The sequence below is a fragment of the Camelus dromedarius genome, chromosome 18 (genome assembly GCF_036321535.1).
Source record: "Camelus dromedarius isolate mCamDro1 chromosome 18, mCamDro1.pat, whole genome shotgun sequence".
NCBI classification, from domain to species: domain Eukaryota; kingdom Metazoa; phylum Chordata; class Mammalia; order Artiodactyla; family Camelidae; genus Camelus; species Camelus dromedarius.
The window spans coordinates 21,409,201-21,431,192 of record NC_087453.1 but is presented as its reverse complement, the minus strand read 5'-3'; the positions used below and the strand labels follow the sequence as shown (position 1 = coordinate 21,431,192).

The window sequence follows — 21,992 nt, the reverse complement described above, 5'->3', positions numbered from 1 at the left end:
AAACATGTATTTTTTTTTGCTCTATCAGCTGAGTGCGTCTAAAAGAAAGTATACTCCAGTACCAATAAGCACACTGAGTACCCAGATCTTGGTTTTCAATATGATTTTACAATAAAAGGAGTCAGAGCTCCTTAGAGTTATGGCTGATTCTAGGATTGGGGCCGAAAATATATAAGATGAGCCTGGAGGACCTTGTAGTGCCAGAAAGTAAAGAAACACTAAAACAAAACGAAGTCCTACAAAAAACACCCCCCCCCAAAAAAAATCGGTGGGGATATGTCGAAAGATCTCCCTGTGACCAAAACTGAAATAACTTTGAGCATCAAAATAGATAAAACAGTATTGAATTACAATTACAACCCAAAGTATGAAATAAATAGCTGTATAAATAAATGATTGAATAAATTTAAAAATGAGGAAGGAGAGACAAATATCCCATGTGAAAGAATTTCGAATAATGTATGTAGCTTCTTCATCCTCAAGGAGAGAAATTATAACCCCCACTCCTCAGGCGTGGCTGCACCTGTTGACTTCTCTCCGAAGTGCACGGTATAGAGAGGGTAAAAGAACAACTTTACACTGATGAGACCTGACACCAAGGCAACACCAACAGTCCTGAATAATGGTGACAGTATGTACCTGTAATATGATGTGGTGACAGTGGCTCTCGGTGTCTGTGGTCTTCCTCCTAAAAACCCATAACCCCAGTTTCATACTGAGAAGAAACATCAGGCAAATGCCAAAATTCTACAAAATACCTGACCAGTATGCTTTAAAACTGTCAAGGTCATTAAAACCAAGGAAAGGCTAGGAAACTGTCATAGCCAAGAGAAGCCTGAGGAGATGTGACAAGTGAATGTAATATTGTATCTCAGATAGGATTGTGAGACAGGAAAAGGACATTAAACTAAGGAAATCTAAGTAAACTATAACCTTTAGTTAACAATAATGTATCCATATTGGTTCCTTAATTGTAACAAAGGTATCATACTAATGTAAGCTATTAGCAATAGGGGTAAACTGCATGTAGTGGGGGAGAGTAATGTGGGAATTCTATACTATCTTCTCAATTTTTCTGTAAATCTAAAACTATTCTAAAAAATTGTCTATTAAAAAATGAAAATACTAAAAGAGAACAGGGAGGCAGAGTAGAGTTAGCCTTTTACAGATTCAAATACAGAAGCTATTAAAGAAAAAAAAATGATAAATTTGAGTACATAAAAATAAAAATGACAAAACACATACTCCATAAGCAAGATCAAAAGATAGAGGGCTACCAGAAATTGACACAACATTGTAAACTGACTATAACTCAATAAAATTAAAAAAAAAAAAAAGAGAGAGAGAGCTAAGATTGGGGAGAAAAAGGCAATGACTAACTCTGGGGAATCAAAAGAAAGAAAATGTAACCACAGTGGGCTAGTTGGCTCAGCTATGAATAACCTACATAGTCATAATAATATAAATATAATAATTTATCTAAATAGGGAGGTATAGATAATACTGAGGGATGGAGGAAGGAGAAATAATACCTGTGTTTATGAGAGGGTGTAATAGTGTAAATACTTATCTCTTACAGCAAGGAATTAAACAACCACCAAAATAGCCCAAATTGAAAAATCAAGAACTAGCAGTGTGATCATATGTTATTTAGAAATAGGAGATAAATTCCAGAAGAGATAGCTAAAATATAAGAAAGAAAAGACACCGTCTCTGAAGGGTAGAAATTGAAGTGGGGAGGCTGGGGAAGGATCTGCTGTTTTTCTGTACGATTTGTAAAATATGTATTTTATCGATAAAAATAAAAATGCATACAAATAAACAAAAAAGATAAAGGGCTGCTTGAGAAGCTGTTTCTGAGGGTTAGCTGCTCTGGGGTTATGGGGGAGGGCCTGAAGGGCACCGGGTAGAACCTGAGAGCTGCTACCCCATCTGCACATCTCACAGCAGAAATGTTCCAAGGATCATTCGTTGCTGGGAGAAATCCAAACATCAGCCTTGGTCAAGGTCAGTATTTCAGTGGCTTTTTGTTTTTCTTGCTGCAGTACAAACCTTCGGCAGTGCCAGGGATTTACTGAGATGAGAAAAGGTTTGTGCTAAGGATTCTCAGATCTTGAAAATGGGGCCAGTGGCATTTCAGACCCTTCTTGAGCTCTTCTGGAGGCAAGCTAGGCCTCCTTGTCTCAGCTGCATAGAAGTAACAGGCCGGCTGATCCCAGAGGACTGTTGGGGATGTCTGAGAGGAGGAGGGGCAAGAAATAGAGCAAGAGAAGAAAGCCAGAAGTGGACCAGGAAGGCCAGGAGTTGGGAAGAAGGGGAGGAAGCTGGGAATTGAGAAAGTGGACCCATCATACCTTGGTGGGTGGGCCCAGTGGGGAGAGGAAGAGAGGGACTAAAATCCAGGCAGCTAAGGCAGCAGACCCCACTTTCTCCCAAGTTCCACAGGGTCCATCCCTCATCTTGCTTCCATGCACATTTCCAGAGAGCAGACACTGATGCCCAAAGTATAAAGATACTGGTCTAGAGAGGTGGTTATAGAAAGTAACAAAAATTGCAAAGGTGAAGAGACTGACTATGGGGAAGATGCTGAGGGCTGAGAAAGAAAGATGCTGCCTCTCACAATGAAGCTCAAGGTACTCTTTGTGTCCATGGGACCTGCTGCCCTCCTCAACCTCCCCTCGGAGGCAGGCCTCTGAGGTCAACAGGCTCTGAAATCTTACTGGGAGACGGTGACTTTGATTAACATAAAATATCTCACTTTGCCTATGTAATGCTTTTTTTGCCTGGAGTATGTTTGCCTTGAATTTGTTTGACATTAATAGCAATATCTTTTTTTTCTTATGTTTTCATCTTCATTTTTGTGTCTTTTAAAAAGTGTTTTGTAAATATCAAATGGATTTTACCATCAAAAAGGCCTCATCTGAGCCTTTTTGACTCTTTGTAGTGGAATTTAACCAATTTACATTTATTATGATTTACTGGGGTTTGATCTTGTTCCTGTTAGGTTACCTGTGTTTTCTATTTATTATATCTCTTTTTGGTTGTTTCTTCTTTTATGCCCTCATTTAATTACTCCTGCTGGACTGATCAAGTTTTCTTTGTTTCTTTTACTTTTCTCTAGTGGCTTAGAAGTTATATGTTCTATTTCGATTCCATGAAGATTATTGCTTAATTTTCAAGAAACACACCCAAACCTCTCCTTCCTTAAGAAAACATTAAAGGTTATACAACATGGTGAGCCACAGCTGTGGACGTGGCAAAGTTCCCATTCTGCTATTTCTCCCCTGAGCTCACACCTCACCTGGGCTGCATTGCTATCAAGCGCTTAAATCTGGAGGTCAGAGTCAGCACTCACAGGTTCCCCACAGGTAAAAGTCCTGTGAGTTAGGGACTGTTAAGTAAGTGACAGGCTCTCACTGTAACCCATAAACTGTGCTTCTTCTTTGGGTCTGCCCATTTTCTTGGGGTCCTTCTGAGCAAGAAGGAGGTTGAGAATGTCAGTGAGAAAATAAAGCCACAAAAAGGGGTAAGACTCAGAAAGAGAAGGAGCAGATCCCTGTTTTAATCTTTCCCTGTCCCACAATCTGGTCCAAAAGATTACAAAGTGAATGTAGCTAGCCACTCATATGTCCATGAATGGATGAAGGGATAAACAAAATGTGGTCTATCCATACAATGGAATATTATCCAGCCATAAAAAGGAATGAAGTTTTGACACATGCTACAACACAGATGAACCTTGGGAAACATGCTAAATGAAATAAGCCAGACAAAGAGGACAAATATTATGTGATTCCCCTTATATGAGGGACCTAGACAGTCAAATTTATAGAGACATAAAGTAAAACAGTGGTTACCAGGGACTGGGGGTGGAGAGAATAGGGAATTATTGCCTAATGGTTACAGAATTTCTGTTTAGGATGATGAAGAAATTTTGGAAGTAGACAGTGGTAATGATAGCACAGCACTGTGAGTGTACTTAATGCCACTGAACTGTACAGTTAGGGAGAGATTGTCAAGATGGCAGAGTAGAAGGATGCATTGTTCATCCTCTCCCACGAATACAGCAAATGTATGGAACAGTTCTCACAGAATACCTACTAATCTTTGCAGAATATCTCTTACAATTGGAAATACAAGGAAATCCTCACAGAACTGGATAAACAACACATTTCCACTGTATAGCACAGGGGACTATATTCAATATCTTATGGTAACCTATACTGAAAAAGAATATGAAAAGGAATATGTGTACGTATATGTATAACTGAAACATTATGCTGTACACCAGAAACTGACACAATGTTGTAAACTGACCTCAATTTAAAAATGGAAAAAAATGGCTAAAATGGTGATTTTTATGTCACATATATTTTACCACAATTAAAAGAAAAGTAACTGTGGAGTGGGCTTGTTTCCTTCTCCAATAAGGGAGCTGGAGCCTGAGAAACTTCCGCACTTGGAATGTGCTCGCTTCCTGCCCAAGTGCTCGCCTGGCTCCCCGGGGCCGACTGAGGAAAGGGCTCTCTGCTGGCCTCACTTCCAAGAGAGGCACGTGCTCTGAGGCCCCTCTGCCGCTTCTTTTTCCTTCCTTCTCCTCCTTTCCCCAAACTGACCCTGGCCTTCCCCAGCCCAGGTCCTCCTGGAGCTGTTACCCCTCAGCTGCCCTCACCCGGGTATTCTTTGCTGGTCCAAATCTCATTTTAAAATAAGTGAGTGTCCCCTGAACTGCCTGGCAGCTTCCTGGTCTCTCCTTGTTTCTGTTGTCTGTGCTGGGTGACAGTTCCACAACTGTTATCTTGTCCCTTCTACTACGAAGAGTTCCTTGAAAGCAACTACGCTGTCTTATTCATCTTGGTGGCCCTGGTCTCTCTGACAAGGTCAGTCACTGTGTCTGATAAACCGAAGTTGCATAATAACATTACCATCAATAGTAGCAGAGGTCACTGAGATTTCTTCCATGCTTCTAAGGTGCCCAGCACTGTGCTAAGCACGAAGCCTGCTTTGTGTCATTGAACTCTTGGAATAACACTGTGAGGTAGGTGTATTGTTATTACTCTCAAGTAACATGAGGAAAAAGAAGCACAGAGAGGTGAAGCAATCTGCCCAAAGTCACACAGCTGGGAGGTACTAGAACTGGTACTGTCAGCCTGACCCCAGGGTCTGCAGTGGATGGGCTAGAATCCTGGCTGAGAACAGTGCTGCTCCACCCTGGCCCGCTGAGAGGAGCAAGAGGGCCAGGGCTCTGGAGACCCCAGAGCTCTGGGCAGGGGCTACCCTGCAGGCCTCGCGTGTGTAGGGGGAGGGGAGACCTGCCCCCCCATCCCCCAACCTCCAGGACCCAGGAAAACTCTGGGCCAGGAGAAAGCAGCAGAGGAGAGGGAGGCACAGGTTAATGGAGGCAAATAAGAGCCTCCATCATGCGGGTTTAAACAATGGAGCAGCGCACTGTTTCACAGGCTGCTGGGAGAACCATTAAAACCATTAGTGGGACATTAGCGCTGCTCCGAGAACTGGAGAGAGTGGAGGGGAGGAAGGTTCTGATTGACAGCCTTCCCTGCTCTGGACAGAGCAAGGAGTGGGGGCAGGGTGAGGAGGGCGGTGGGAACCAGAAAAGAGCCGAGCCAGGGGTTGCCCTGGGAAAGTTGCTGAACCTCCCGGGGGTCCCAGTCTCTGCTTGTATAAAATGAAAGTATGTGTCGGGGGAAGGAATATGGATGATTTGTCTCTCTTCTCTCTCTTCTTCGGATCTGGATCTGATTTCTGATTTCTACAACGGGGTCTTGGTTCAAACACTGCGATCTCAGGAAAGATCAGGATAACGTCACCCATAATGTGGATATCAAATTATACACGTATCCCTGCAGATAACTGAGCATTCACAAGGTAGGGGGCGACCCCACCCGACCCTGGCCCCCTAACAAATCCTTCTTCCCTGTATTTCCGTGAGCATCGTATATGTAAGGCGGTTCCCAGTTCCCAAGCCAAACAAAGCTCTCTGCCTGCTCTGCCAGCTTCTCTGCCGAGGACGTTTTCTCTCCACTACCCTGCCGGTGATCCAGCACTCAGTACTGCCTCAGATTCTAACGAGCAGGTCCTCATCCAGGAAGTGTGGGGAGAGGTAGGGCTTGTGCACAGGTCTGAATGGAAGAGATCTGAGTTTCAATTCATGTTAGTGGTTGTGTGACCTTGAGCAAGTCTGCGACCTCTTTGAGCCTCAGCTATGGAACCTTCCAGATGAGGATAACAGCGTGACCCTGCTGAGCTGTGAGGACGAGGGGTAAAGTGTGTAAAGTACTGGACACAGAACAGGTGCCTGATTAATAACCCACCTGCCTGAAAAAGCACCCACCCTGCTCGCTCCCCTGTCCCTCCTCTGTTCCTCCTCTAAGCTCTTCCTACAGACCCCAGAGTGCTGATTTCCGTTTTCCTTGTCTCTGTCACTGAACTGTGAGAGCTGGCAGGGCAGAGACCCTGAACAGTCAGCTCTGTTCACCACTGTCTCCTTAGCACCTGGAACCCTGCCGGCTCAGGTGCAGGATGGACAGATGGATGGATGGATGGATGGATACGGGTGAGGACTGAGTAAATGACAGAAAAACTATACAACCAGCTTATCTCGTAGGTGGAAATGTCAAGGCCTAGAGGGAAAAGGGGCTGAATAATACGGGAAATCAGCACCGGAAGAGCAAAGCAGGTGTAAAATGGTCCGTACAGAATAATTCTCTTTCTACTCAATAGTCTGCAACGGTGGACACCAAAATATTCACAGTGATCAGAGTGCTGGGATGATGGTGATTTTTGTCACTGTGCATTTGCTTTTTGGCTCCTGAGGCCATGTGTTAGTCATGTAATTTTTTTAAAAGTATGAAAGAACATCAAATGAAACAGAAAACAAAACCGGTGGCCAGGGGAGGAAGAGACCAGCACTCCTCTTGGTGCATCTCGCACTCAGCCCCGAAAGGAGATTTGAAAGCCCAGCGGCTGGGAATGGCCCTGGCTAACTGCCTCTGGCCCTATGAACACAGCCTGCACCCCTCCCTGGGACCCCATCTTATCAGAGAATGCTACGGAACATTCTCCAAGACAATAGACACATCTCATGAAATCTTCTCACCCTGACCCCTAGAAGAAAAATGAATTCATCACCAGTACAATGAAATGTGATTTCAGTTTTATATCTTTATGACTGTTTTCCCAAGTAAGGGGAAAAAAAACCCCAATTTTATCAGGCTACTCTCTCCCACTATCAGCTCAATGTGGCCACCGCAAGGACAGCTCCTGGGGGGAGGGTGGTCTGTGTCTTAGAATGGAGATCCTGGGAGGGTGCAGTCTGACCCCTAAATGCCTTGCATGCTGAGGACACCTTAAATATTTGCTGCATTGGGTCAGATCTCAAGAAGAATCTTTTTCCTTTGTGTGAATATGGTTATCGGATTTTCATATCACCTATATCCTCTGCAGAGAAAGATCCATTTCTCAGCACAGTAATCTGACACAACTGGACAAAAGGGAACATGATTCTGCCCAGTTCACAAGCAAACCCCACCACCTGTTTGTTGTCTGCTCAAATTAAAGTGAGAGGAGAATGTTCTACTCGCCTTACTATTTGTCCCCTGGACATCTAATGCTAGAAAAAAATGAATTCTTAGATTTTTTTCTCACCCAGAGTTTTTAGACATAGAGCTTTGTTCAGCACTACTAAACTATCATTTATCCCAGCTCCAGTTACTTTAGAATTGAGTTTATTTTCTGTGTAGCCTACACAAGTGATTTGCAAAACACGGCAGGTGTCCTCTGTTGGCATTTCAGGGTCAGAGTGGTGCTGCGAGGAGTGAAACCACTTTCAGAGCCTTGTGCTGGGACGTAGGGTTTGACAGCAGCAGAGCCAGTCCCATGGTGGCATTTGGACAGGGGGCCATTTGCCCACCCCAAGGGGAGCCCTGCTCTGGCTGCACTCCAGGAAGAAATTACCAATTCAAGTTTATGTATTTTTAGTTACAACTCAAGCTGAAGAATCAAAGACTTCTGGGTCCTTGGCCCTTCCTTGCTGCTGCAGATTATTTATCTGGTGAGCAATGTGGTTTCTTGTTTTGCCATGTGCCTGGGATATCGCCTGAGCAGGGATAATGGAGCTGGCTGAGAGGCTGAGGCCTGCAGAGCTCACTGCTGTGAGTGGAGCGCTGGAGGCGGACACGTGAAAGGCCCTAGGCACGGGCTGGGACGCTGCTTCTCCCGCCAAGTGTCTGCACCTTTCATCTCCTACAGCACACTGGAGAAAGCCAGGAACTTTCAGAGGGCCTCCATCTGGGAAACGAGGAATGGAGGCCAAGAAGACACAGTCAACTCCACTGTTCACTGAGGCCACCCTAATCTCAGCCCCAGCCCCGGGCCCGACTGGACTCTGGCATCACCCTGGGGACAGACACCTTCTTACCATCCTCCCTTTCTTTGGGAGCAGCCTGAATTTCACAAGGGCAACTTATTCATCTCGTTTCATGAACTTCAGTTCAGTCAGATACCCATCAAGTGCTTATGTGCCCAACTCTGTGCTTTCCCCGTTTTCTTCAGCTATAGAACTCCTCCCGTTCCCTGCACCAGCCACACCAGCCTCTCACATTCTTGCCAGCACTGTCCTGCCTGGAGCCACAGGGCCTTTGCACAAACTGTTCCTCAGCCTGGTGCTCTCTTCCCTTTAGATCTTGATCTCAGCTCAAGCATCCTCTTCTAAGGCAAACCTTCCTGATCCCTGCCTCGGTCCACCCTCACCCCATGCCCATCTGAATACTCACAGCACCAGGTGTCCTGCCTGGCACTTGCCACAGCTACACCGTGATGCACAATCATTTACCACTACCTTCTATGAGCTCGGCATTTGTGTGTGATTTTTTCATTAGCATCTGTGTCCCCCTAGATCATAAGAAGAGCTAGGAATGGTGCTGTCTTTGCTCATCCCAGAGCGTGGCTCATGGAGCGGGGCTCCATAAATATTTGTTGAATGGTTGAACCCTTGCTAATGCACCCAACCAACAGTCGTAACACCCTGCAGACAGTAAGAACTTGTATAACCAAACAAAACATAACAGGATCCATTGCCGAGGGATCACAGCTGGGCTACACTGAGCATTACTGGTTTTGGTTTTGGTGGTGAGCTGGGTCTAGCGCCATCGTGTAGGAAGGAAAGACCCAGGGGGCTGAACTCCCCGGCTGTTTGGCAGTTCGAGTGCCTCTGAACTTCACTTATGGTGGCGGCAGACCGACTGGTGATAAGAATGTATGAGACACCAGGTGCCCAGGACAGTGTGGATGGTTATAGGAAAAGAAAGGCCATCAGTTACTCTGCAGTGAAAGTCGGAGGAGATCTCATGCTGAACCTGCACAGCGGCATTTAGATTTTATAACAAGAGCAATACCCTTGTTCCCGGCATCCCTGTACAAAAACATCCTTGCCGTCGTGAGTTAGAAACCCCAACTCCATTTCCCCCATTGATGTTATTTTTGATTATGTAATGTTTCTTAGGGAAGAAACCATCATAGAACAGACAACCTCGGGTGAAAGGACGTGAGAAACAAAGAGTCGCAAACAGCTCTACCAGCCAGGGCAAAGCTTACTGCATTCGCCCTTTAGACACCACACCTCCTCCTCAGGAGGGAGCAGAAACTCATGCCAATCAGCTGAAATCCTCAAACTGGGTGCCACGGCCCCAGACGCTACCTGAACACGTCCTGCTCCATCACCTTGGAGCTGACTGCGAAGCCATCGCCCTCCTTGGCGTACACATGCTCAGGTTGTCAAGGAGACCAGCTGTACACGGGACGGCATGCACCCAGGGCTGGAAGTCAGACTTTCAACGGGGGAGAAAGAAATCATTCCCCTAGTCAGGCCTCAAAGATATGGTAGGTTTATATGTCACAACAGATGAGAAAATTTGCAGCGGGAGGTGAGAAATTATTACTCTGGTTTTGGGCAGTGGCAGAGGGAGAGGGCGGCGCTCACCTAGTCCTTCTTTGAAAGACAGTCAGACTCCTTGCTTTGCAAAGGGCTGGAAGGTGGACTGTGTGGGGAGGCAGGCAGGAGAGGTTTTCTTTTCATAGCCTGTTTCCATGGTGCCTGACAGCCCCTGGCAATCCATAGCTGAGGAGTCTTGGACAGTGGGGTGGGGGGGCGGGGGCGAGCGAGGGCCTTATCTCACCCGGGCCACCCTCCAAGGCCCATCCTCCTGGCCAGTCTGGGCCCCAAGAGTGACAGAGGCCACAGGCAGGCGGCCAGCTCCCCCCCACCCCCAACCTCCCTGGGGAAAGGAGACCAAGGACCTAGCAGACAAAGGGCAGAGCAGAGAGAGAACCACCCAGGAGCCAAGGGCGGCTGCTCTTACCCACCCCTTCTCTCACCCCTGCCCTTAAGGAAAGTTCACTGAAGACCTGGCAGGGTTGTCTGCCCAGCGGACCCTCTAACTAGGAACACATTCTTTCACTCCCCTCTCAGCCTGGACTGCACGGTCCAGATAACCAGATAAGGGCCTCTTTGATTTCCAGTGTGTTTACACAGGCTGTGGCCCCACGTCTTGGAAAGGATCAACCACATCCAGGCAAGTCAGGACGCCTCTGGGTGGGGGAGGGGGCCGGACGCCTTACCTGCTCTTGGGAATTCATCACACGCAGCTTCATCTGCTTCAGGTATGTGGAGGTGAGGGGCATGTTGTAATCGATGATCCCGGAGACCAGAGGAGAGGGAGGCTCGTTTTCTGGCAGAAAGAACAAAAGGAAGCCCCTTTCAGCCTGTGCTGTGGGCCCCCGCACCCTGGCACCCACGTGGGGAGATCAACACTGAGCCCGAGGAAGATGGGGGAGTGGGCTGGAGGTCACTGACCAGGGTTTCACCCACGGAATCTGGCCTGTGGATGCAGACTGCATGGCACTTAAAGTATTTTTCAGTTAGGTGCCGGTGTATAGTAAGAAAGCTCACATTTAAAAAATTAGGGATTTCTTCCTTCTTGGAAGATCTGGCTGCAGAGGGTCCTTATTCCCTCTGCAGCAAACAGTCACCACAGCTGAGCGGTGGCTGCTCCTTTTAGATGGGGAGTGGGCTCTCCATTTTGCCAGTCCCCACTCCTTCCTATTGCTCTGCACACTTGCATTCAGTTATGATGCTTGCCAGGCTCCTGAAGACATTTAAGTTTCCAACACTGGTCCTAAGCCCTCTCACATGCCACACTGCAACACCCCATCCCCCACCCCCTCTCCCCCAGCAGCGCTGGGTACCACGTGGCTCACAGGTCTGGGCCAGGTCTCCAGTACCCTCTAAATTCTAGTTCCTTTATAATCACATGGAGAGGAGCACTGTTCCTCCCATTTCTTGCTGTCTTGTCCTGAAGATCAAAGTAGTGCATGTTCTTTTTGTAGAGCATTTGCAAAGTGTGGAAAGATGTAAAGAAAATTTTTAAAAAACCGTAATTGCACCAAGCAGCTTGGCATATGCTTCTGTTTATTTTTTCCTTGTGATTTCTCTTCTTTACATACTTGATATCATAATGCATATAGAGAACTATAGGCTGCTTAAAAAAATGTTTTTTGGCTTAGCATTTTGTCATAGGCATTGCCCCCACCATCAAAAATCTTGTTTTGCTTTGCAAATATTATTTTTACAGCTCTGTACTATTTCATCTTATTTTCCTTAAGTCATTCACTTATGACTGGACACTCAGGTTGTTTCCTATTGGGGGCTATTATAAACATTGCAGGGAGCATCTTTGTGCATGAATATTGGTCTGTATTTCTGATCATTTCTTTAGAGCAGATTTCAAGATGTGGGAATTCGTGGGTAAAAGGGTAGGAATACTCGATAATTCTTAAAATCTCTGGCCATGCTGCCTTCTGCAAAGGCTGCTGCAGGGGACACTGCCCAGCACCTTAGGTGCCACTGTGGGTGCCATATAGGAGGGACTGCGATGGCACAGGAATGTCAAGAGGACAGGAAGCATGATTCAAAGGGAGCCCATCACCTCTCTCCCCAGCCCAGCTTCCCCTTCAGATGTCTCCTGCTCTGACCAAGCTCAAAATCCTGCAGCCACCTGCTGGGACCCGTCACACTAGGCGGGGCCTCCTTAGGTCATTTAGTCACTTGACCCTGCTTCGAGCTCTGCCCGGGGAATAGTCTTGCTTATCTGTTCTCTGGCTGCCTCCTCCCTCTGCCGCCAAAGGTGCCAGGCCTTTGACCCAGAGTTCCCCTGGTGCCTCATTCTGTTCATGGGCTGTGATTTGAGCAGTGCTTGGAAAAGTGGGAGCGACTTCTGGACGGACCAGAGCCTGCCTTCCACCATCAGCGCTGTCAGCACTGTGCCTGAGAGATGGGCTGGAGGGAACGTGGGTAAGGGGGCCAAGGTAGAGGAAGGCATGGATTCACTGAATCTGCTGCTCCAGAACCAGAGCCCAGGCCAGAAAGGAGCTAGACGCCAAAGGACAAATACTGTGTGAGTCCACGTAGATGGAATATCCAGAGTAGGCACATTCGTAGAGACAGAAAGTAGAATGGAATAACCCAGGGCCGTGCTGGGGGCAGGGGTGGGTCGGGGTGGGAGTGGGAAGTTATTGCTTCACGGCACCACAGTGTCTGTTTGGCGTGATGTAAAAGTTTTGGAAATTGATAGCAGTGATGATTGCCCAACGGAGTGATATAACTCACACCACAGAGCTGTACACTTAAAAATTACTCATGTGGCAAGTTTTATGTTATAAATATTTTACCACAATAAAGAAGAAAGGCCCCTGCAAACAGGGAGGTGAAAATACCCAAAGGGCACCAGGGAAGTTCCTACTTGGCAGAATAGCCTGCAGAGAACGGGCTCTGTGCAGTCTGAGGTGGTCTTCTTCCGGTGACCGTGCAGCTCAAATAGCATTTCTTATCAAGTTTCGTAGAAATGTAGAACTCTGTTTTGCTTTTTAAAGCTAGGTTGTCATGTGCAGAATTTTTATTCTTCCAGAAGGAGGTAACTCTCACTAGTAGAATGTCTCAGACTGTATTGAAATGGGCCAAACCCGTCTCTTTTTTGAAAAAAAAAAAAAAAAAAAAAAAGAGAGAACTTCTCTTGGTTCTGTGGCAGGGGGGTTCTCTGACACAAGTGTATATCAGCCCCTTTGGCCCAGATGCTCGATGCTGTGGGGAAATTAAATGTGTTTTGTGACCTTGAGCCCCGCCATCAACCCAGACTTGACCTGCAACCTAGGGGCACATTGGGACCTCTCCTCCAAATCAATGGGGTTGGATGCAATACCTGAGACAGACATTGTAGCTACACTGAGACAATGTCACTCAAAAGAGCCATGGTTCCTGTTTTCAGATCTTAGGTCTTCAGATGGAAAATTCTGCTGTTTCCGTTTCATTTCCTCAAAGACGTGGTTGTCTGGTGAAGAGTTGTTAGATGAAATGGTATGTGAGAAGGGCTCCCTCATCCTATGGGTCCTGGATCAGAGCCTCAAATGAAGGCTTAGTCGGGTGCCAGGGCGATGCTCTGTGTTCTGTTGTCCACAGAGGCCCGACACTGTGTTCCTTTACCGAGGGTCACCCAGGTCCTATCTGAAATGCTGTTACTTACAAAAAGGTAACTTTTAAAAAGCCAGGTACAGCTTGGTTTAGGGAAGAAACCCACAGTGGCTGAGATGGCTCTCTTAGGAGGCAAGAGAAGGGGTTTTCCTTGGCTTGTTCCCACCCTAGCATGTCCACAGATCAGAAACTGCTTCCGGTGCCCAGAGGTGAGCAGGGAGAGCTCAAGAAGAGGGGGTGGGATGTCCTCGTCTGAGGAAGTGGGGACATCCAAGCACACACACACAGATCCATCAGAGATCAGCGTGCAGTGAAATGCTTGCATCTGCAGTTCCAGCAGTGAGTTCTACTGGGGAGGCAGGACCTTGGCAGGCGAGAGACATTCCAGGTGAGGGGATGCGCCAGGGAGCTGGCTGTGGGAGGTCAGTGCTCGGCCACACCACAGCAAGGAGACAGGCAGGCAGGGTTTTCCGCAGCAGGGAGCTGCACAGTTCTGGGGGCAGTAAGCACCCTACTCAGAGAGGATCAGCTTAGTAGGAGGAAAGGGCTAAGGGGCAGGGCCAGTGGGGGCTTGGTGGAGTCGGGCGCTCACAGGGATGGGGATGAGCTAAGGTGGACACACAAACAAAGAAGTGGCTTCCTTGGGCTCTGCTGAGACGGGACAGGACACCGTTATGGTCAACAAATACAGTGGCCACGCCCAAGCCAATACAAATAACCTGAGACCACTGGTGGGTTAGGAGCTAGTAAGGGTCATGCAGCCGAAACAATCCAGGTTACTGCTGAGAGAGGCAGAGGAACCACCCAAAGAAATGTTTCAGCACCACTTTGCCGAGGAAAACTGAAACCAGCCCAAGCACTAGACCTAGTTTTACAGGCCTTGAAAATAACCAGCGATGCAGAGGCGCTCCCCGGGCCAAGCCGAGCGCTGACCTCCGGGGCTGGGCTCCAGCAGCATTCATCAGTCAACGCAAATTCCAGCTGAGGTGGTGGCCCTGGTCCCCCGGGTGGAACACAAGGGTCAAATTATCATGAGTTTCTACCTACAGTATGGAAGAACTCCTTGGTCCAGAGACATCCATAGCTTCTGCGTGCTGAGGAGAGTTTTCGGGGGCAGGGCCAGGGACTGAGGGACAAGCGACTGATGAAGGCCTGGCACAGTGGAGCCTAGGGACTGGCCAGCCTGCTTCAGATTTGGAACCAGAGATCACAGGCCTGGGTCCGGCTCAGAAAGTGAAGAAAAAAACCTCTATCGCAGGGAAGCGAATCAATATAGGTCAGCAAGTCTTCAAGGAGCACTCATGTGTGCACATTCAGGGTGGGGACAGCGTGAGGAAGCACGCAGGCACGGCCCTGTGCTCAGCAGGGCGGGACTGATGGCGAGTGCGTTAGCACTCCGAGGAGGAACAGCCTGGAGGGCTCTGGGATCGCTCCAGGCAGCTGTGTGGAGAGGGGACCCCAACGGGACTTAGGTTCCCCCACTCAGATGACGGCTATGAGCCCCGCAAGGAGTGCCACACAGACCCTCCTGCGGGATGTTCCCAAGAACATCTGTTAAAACCCCCATTTTACAGATGAGGCAATGGCTTCTGGGGAGGCTATGCAACCTCCTCGTCACACAGCAAATGAGTCTGAGAGCTGAGAGGACAGGCCGGCATAGGAAAGACTGCAGGGGCAAAGGAATGGCCAGAATGGGGTCCTCTGGGGGAAGGACAGCAAGGAGGGGCCTGGCAGGGAGGGCGCTGGAAACCACACAGAGGAATCTGGGCCTGGCTGCAAAGGTGCCACCCCCTGAGTGGACGACTCTTGCTGAGGAAGGGACCCTTCCATGGGTAACTGGTGTTGCCCGCTGCTAACTCCTGGTCTGTGGCTGCTCACACAGTATTTTGTCACATCAAAGAAAAGTGAAACATGTCCCGAGGCCCCTCTCCCAGCAGCCAGGGCTGGGCGCAGGGACATCGTGGTCTCATCTCCGTCTCCTCTCTGCCTGGACGTGGACCCAGGGACTGGTTCCGGGGGCTGATGGAAGAGGAGCGTGGCGCCCCCGGGAGGCCCTGGAATTTCCCATCCTCGGACTTCCTGATCCTCAGCAGCCTCCTTTGTTTGTGCTCCTGGCGCTGACGGTGGGGAGGGGGGGTGCACAGGACAGTCCAGGCCCCCGCTCCCTGCCGGGGACAAACCACTGAGCAGGGGACGCTGCTCTGCTTCCTTTCTTTCTTTATAACACGAGGCCAGGAAGTGAGGCGTTCTCCCAGCAGCCCCTTGAGAAGTCTCCATCCTGTTCCCTGTCCCCCTCCCGCCCCACCTTCCTGGGACAGGAACACAGGGCCTGCCTCTGAGGCCAGCTCCGATTTCCCAGAGGGCGGGTGAGGGAGGAGGGAAGGCTGGCATGGCAGGGGTGTCTGTGAAAGAGGGGTCGGTGCAGCTGACCACATCCAGAGAGGCCTGCATGGTGGGCGGAGATAGGATCTCCAGGCTCTCAGCTGGGGCAGGAGAAGGGAGAACCTGCCAGCTGGCGAGTCCCGACGCTAACGCCTCTGGCCATTAAGCAGACAGGGGAGCCTTTCAGCCTCTAAGGCTTTCCACTGGCAGCTCCAGAGACCAAACCCTTCTCTTTTGTCCAGCAGCCAGGTTGTGGGCCCAGGGTGCTCACCTGGGTGAATGACTGACTGTGTCTCCCCCTGGGACACCTTGACATTGGCAGTCTTGTGCGCAGGTGCAACAACGTGGCTGGGGGTGGACAGGCTGATGTTCCCTAGGCACCCAGAGGACCAGGCGCCCTACAGAATGGGCTCGTTTAATTCAACTGCTGTCTCATGAAAACCCCAAGAGGGAAGCCTTACTCCCATTTGTTGATGGGAAGATAACTTCTGCCTTCTGGGGACCTCAGACAAGTGATTTCACCACACCACCTCTGTGTGCCTCCTTTTCTCAGCTGTAAACCCAGACAGACACCTCAGAGGATTGTAGGAGCTATTAGGAGCAGTTGATGTTCAGAGAGGTCCCTGAACCTGCTGAGGGACACACAGCAGGGAACAGCAGGCACACCGGGCCTGCCAGACTCCCAGCCCACATTTTGAGATACTGAGGCCACAAGTCTCCTGCTCCCTCAGCATCTCCTCCACTGCCTGTGTAGGAAGCTCCACTCCCAGGGACATGGAAGTGGCATTCCATCTGAGGACGGGCAAGGATGGGCACGGTGCAGCCTCACTCTGCCTGCCCTCCGTTCTGCCGCAGCAAGCTGATGCAGAGAGGCTCCAGCACAGAGCCCACCAAGCCTCTCTCCACCTCCCTCCCCTCCTCTCCCCTCCCTGGGGTGGGGACACTGTGGTGGCAGCCAGAGAAGAAGCAAGCTGCTGCTGCGCTCAGCATCCTCCTCAGACAAGAAGGAGTGAAGATGCAGCCCTGGAGACCTCGCAGCCTTCCCTGGGGAATGGGGGAGGTGAGGCCCATCCTCCACACCAGCAGGGAGAAGGGAGCAGAAGAGATGGAACCTGCAGACCCCAGAGCAGCCGACAAACCAGCCCCTCTTGGCCTGCTTCAGTTCCCCTAGGGGAGCGGTCCTGTGCTGGATTCCACCAGTTGCTATGGAAACAATTAGGACAGCACAGGAAGGGACAGACAGACGGGTGGGCAGGGACCAAGCAACCAGCACCAGGGCCAGCGCCCCTGGGACCCAGAGCCCGGCAGCGTGGGGAGAGCAGCAGGGAAAGCCTCCTGGCCCACACACAGGCACCAAGTGCCGTCTTGGCCCAGGGGTTGCAGCTGCCCAGCCAGGGCCAGGCCACATGGGGCAGGGCCTCACTCAGGCCTAGGGCGGGCGTTATCACAGTAACTGCCACAGCCACAGCTCACAGCACCAGCACAGCAGCCCTGTGCCAGGTACAGGGATTAACTTTCAGATTTCATCAGCCCTGCCCTCCCGCTGACCTAGGTGCCACTCAACTCCATTTCACAGATGAGGAAAGCGAGGCTCAGAGAGGTAAAGTCAGTACACACAGCTGTGGAGCTGCAGAGCGGGGGTTTGAACCCACCCAGTGTGGCCCTGGAGCCCCTCTCTTAAACCAGGAACCCAGCACTCGTGAGGGATTAACTAAATTAATTCCTTTCCCTCTTACTTCAGCAGCTCTCTGCTGTGCTCAGTGAAGTGGCCGTGGACGAATGGCCCCCACGGACAGGAAAGCCTCTGGATCTGTGAGTGGGCCAGGAGCGGCATCAGGGGCCACTCTGATGGAGGAAAACCCCACCTGACACTATGCTTCAATTCCTTTGTTGTCGGCAGCCTTCATTGCCGGTGTTTCCCTGTGTCTGGTGGTGTTTCCCATCCTCAGGCAAACATGCGCCGACCTCAGCAACACCTGCAGGCCTGATGCCCAGGTGGGGCCTAGAAGTCACCTTGACAAGTCACCTACCTGGGCACCATTTCTCAGGGGGCCAACTTATAATCACACCAGCCAAACATATCGGCCCGTCTCACTGTGCCAAAGTCACCTGCGAACAGATGGCCCAGGCCTACTGGAGGCCTCTGGGATGTTCGGTTGAGGTTTAGGGGGGACTGAAATAGGGGTCCTTGCTACATCTCACTGGGCAGGGCGGAGCTGGAGAGAGTGGACATCGGTCCAGGGATCAGCTTCAGCTGGTCACAAGTACTCTGGGCAGTTTAAATTCTCACCAATCCCCACAGATTTCCCGGGTGTGCACCAGGTGGTGGGGGGACAAACACTTAGGGAGGCCTACTAATGGGCAGTGTGTGGCCACCGGGGGGGAGGGTGCACGCAAAGAGGGGTGTGCTCCTGTCCTCAGAGAGTGTAGAGTGGGGTCAGCGAGAGTAGACCCATGTGGACACTGGCTGGGGTGAGACCTGGGTGACAAGAATTACAGAGCTCAGGGAATGGGAGGAGGAGGTGACCATTTCCACCCAGGACCTTGCTGAAAGAAGACTCTTGAAGGGTGGTAGGAATGTACTGTTGGTTTTTAGTGAAACTTGACATTTTAAAAAGTTAAAAAGAAAAAAAAAAAAGGAACCTAAAATGAGGTTCTCTGGGCAGCTCCATGGACCCACACTGGCCTCTGGGAATTGGGACAACCGCTGGGCGTGCACTTTTCTGTCCTTGCCAGGAAAGGGAAGGCCCCTCTGGGGGGAGAGCCTCTCCCCACACAGCCTCCCCCGAGCCTCCAGCACACCCACCTCCTTCCCTACCTTTGGGCTCCAGGCCATTGGAATTAAAGTGCATCCTCTTCTGACACTCCGTGCAGCTCATCAGGAACCGGGTCACGGCTTCTCGTGGAAGGAAGGCATAGGTCTCTGCGATCTGGGGGAGAGAGGAGGTTCGCTGCTATATGGATCTGTGGGGAAGTGGCTTGGCACCGGGTCACCAAGGGCTGCGCTTTGGTGGCAGGCACTTGGCCTTTGCCAGGAATGGCAGGGATTTGAGGAGCAAGTGGCAGATGTCCTGGAGTCACAGTCGTGGTAATGAGTCAGTCCTTTTGCAGAATACCTTTAGTTTTAAAATTCTGAATTAAAAGAGCTTAAAAATGGAAAAACCCGAACACTGAAACATTATCTCGCATCTAACCTATGTTCTAATAAGTAAGTGATATCCCTCTCAGAACATTTCATTGCTGCTACTGAGGAATGAGCTGAGGAGGAAACAACTTCCGCTCTTAGAGACAGTTAAACTGAGACCCACTTATAAGTCCGCCAGCTCCAGGCCAATAAACAGAACCGCGGCTCTACAAGCTTTTCCCACCGTAACACACAGATCAAGAGCACTGTGAAAGGCTGATGCCAAGGGATCAGATTTTTCAAACTGGACAGGCTCTCAGGGACCCCAGTGTTCTAGGCAAGGTCATGAGGCCCAGAGAGGTGAACCAATTGGTCTCAGGTCACAAAGCAATTTAGATCAGTGCCAGACTAGAGCCTGAGCTCTAAGTCACCTCCCCCCGCCCCCCCCCCCCGTGGGGAGGAGGAGTAAGCAGTGTGGGAGGGGAGGTGAAAGAGATGGGAGGGGACACAAGAAAGAGACTGGGTGGGGGAATAGGGAAAAGGGGGTGTGGGCCCAGATACTCAGCCCTCTCTTCCTGCTCTGGCTTTTGGGAAACCCACTGGCCCTGTTTTGACTGCGTGAGGGGGCCAGAAGGACCTCTTGGGCCCAGGCTCCCTGGCTGAGGGAGCCCAGTTGCTGGTTTTCACAGGTTTCCCGGAGCCCAGGCCCTCCCGCTCCTCTCCACTAAGGGGCAGCATCAACCCAGCGTTCTGCCGTCCTCGCCGCAGCCCAGCCAGGAAAGTTGGCCAAGGGCGCCGTCAGCTCACAGCAGGAGAGGGCTGCTCTCCAGGACGGCACCTGGTCTGCTCCTCCCGGAAGCACGAGCGCCCAGCTCCATCTCTGTGCTGGCCAGGAGGCGGGGTAGGGTGGGGCAGAGTGAATGGGTCTGGGGGATGCCGGGAGGCTGCCTCCAGCTTCAGCCAGGCCCTTGGAGGACCAGCTTAGGCTGCACTGCCTGTGGAGCTCCAGGGGCCACTCCTGCCTGGCGGCCGGCTGCAAACGCAGAGTTAATTTTGGTGACACAGTTGTTATTTCTCAGCTGATTTGATGCTCTGCGGAGCAGGCAGGCTCCTTGATGAGTTATCTCCCTTCCAAATTCCCTGTCTGATTGCCTTCCTCTGGAGGTCAGGGACAAGGGCAAACCCCTGCTCTCTGATTGGAGCCAGTAGATGGGAGGGTGTGCGGCCCATCCTCCTCGGGTGTGAGGGCTGAGGCATGGGGCTCTCCTGACACGCACACGGACATCTTCATCCCCGGCCCAGAGCTGCCTGGAAATCTCAGGGGCGGCTTGTCCCTCTCGGGCCTGCAGGGTGGGGAGGGATGGGTCCTGCTGAGGAGCTGATGGCTGCAGGAGTAAATGGGCAAGAGGCAAAGACGCCCACTGGGGCAAGTAGAAGGCTGAGGCTGAGTTGGGCCAACAGATGAGCTCCTAGATGCCCGAGGTGTGGCATCCCAGGTCAGGCCTCAGAAGAGCTGAGCCGAGGACATGGGGGAAGAGGGTGGCAGTCTGCTGGGAAAGAAAGAAAGGTTGATACTCTTGGGACAGTCCTACTTCACTACATGAGCTCACCAGCCGCTGGGCAGAGACAGAGTTTCTGTAGGGCTCAGGGGGAGCCTTCTGGCCTGGCTGCTCTGTGTGAGGGCTGCCTGTGGCGTGGGCCGAAGTCCTGCTTGCTGCCTGGCCCCCCTGAGGCTATAAAGATGGTTCCCAGAGAGGGCCCTGCCCAGAGGCCAGAGTGGCAGCCCTAGCTTCCTGGCCTTGGTGGGGACCAGCAGTATGCAAAGGCTGGCTGGTGTGCCACAGGGTGGGGGTGCACTGGGCACACACCTGGCCTTGTGTCCCACGGAGGGGCAGGTGGGGTGGACCCTAGGCAGGTAAGTGAGAAGTCCTTGGAACTATCTGAGGGCCAGGGAGGGAAGCCCTGCCCTGCATGGCTGGAATGTCTGCAGCCTTGCTAAGAGCTCCCTGGGGAGTCAGTAGAGTGCACAGGCCAGCTCCATGCTGCTGCTGGGACCGGTGTGGAGGAGGATGCCTTCCCCCACGAGGGCCTTCAACCTTCTGTGGGCATCTTTTGGTTCCCGTCCCTGCCTTGTCCACGTGAGAAATGGGACCTCCACTTCTGTTTGACTGCACGGATGCCCAAGGCCACAGGACCACAGGATGAGTTGAAACGAGGAGGACAATCCCAGCTGATGCCCTAGTCAGTAGAATGGCGGTTTTCAGATAGTGTTAGAGCTACAGACACTGTTCTGGAAATAGACTCTTATCCTGAAGCTCAAAACATGAAACAGATAAAGACAGAGCTGTTGCATTTAAGGGGAAGCTCCAGGACCCCTATCCCCGCCCTGCTGCCTTTGGAGGCCCTGGGCTGTCTGTTGCCTTGTTCTCGGGCCTTCTGCCTGGACATTGAGACCTGTACATGAATCTGCCTTTTACGTTTTTCTTAGTGGTAAAAACTGAGAGCGATTTTGCTGGCAGGGAGAGCAGAAGCTATTTGCAGAGTCGCTGACTTGCAAGGCCCCATTTTCGCTCCCCAACTCAGAGGCCGACAAAGACAGATGAGGCCAATTGGGGGGATTTGCACCACTTTACAAGATCCTCCTTCTGCCCTGCGGGTGGATTAGCACGTGGTGGGCCTGGAGCAGCTGCTGACCACATCTGGTCCCAACTCCAAAGTGGTCTGGGCAGCCAGATCAGGACTCCAGAACCCGATCTAGCCTACCAGGATCCTGGGCAAGGGGAAGGAAGCAAAGGGGCTTGCACTAACTCAGATGGGTGCAGACACCTGAAATGCGCCTTGAAAAGGAACCAGTCCTCTACATGGGTTCAGGGAATTTGTGGAACCCAGACTTCCCCTCTGCCCCACACTGGCAAGACTCCCTGGGATCCTGGGGCCACACTATAT

General features: G+C 50.8%; 1 protein-coding gene across 3 annotated transcripts in view; it reads right to left on the bottom strand.

Moving 5' to 3' along the window:
• Window positions 1-21,992, bottom strand: part of NOL4L (nucleolar protein 4 like) — a 121,597-nt gene that overhangs the window by 49,206 nt on the left and 50,399 nt on the right. For all 3 annotated transcript variants that reach the window (XR_010376634.1, XM_031433992.2, XM_064475772.1), the window contains exons 3-4: window positions 18,741-18,852; window positions 10,636-10,745 (exon numbers count right to left, since the gene is read on the bottom strand). Coding sequence is in view for 2 of the 3 variants with exons in the window: in XM_031433992.2 (XP_031289852.2) it covers window positions 10,636-10,745; window positions 18,741-18,852 (222 nt within the window). In the remaining variant the exon portion in view is untranslated. The remainder of the gene's footprint in view (window positions 1-10,635; window positions 10,746-18,740; window positions 18,853-21,992) is intronic.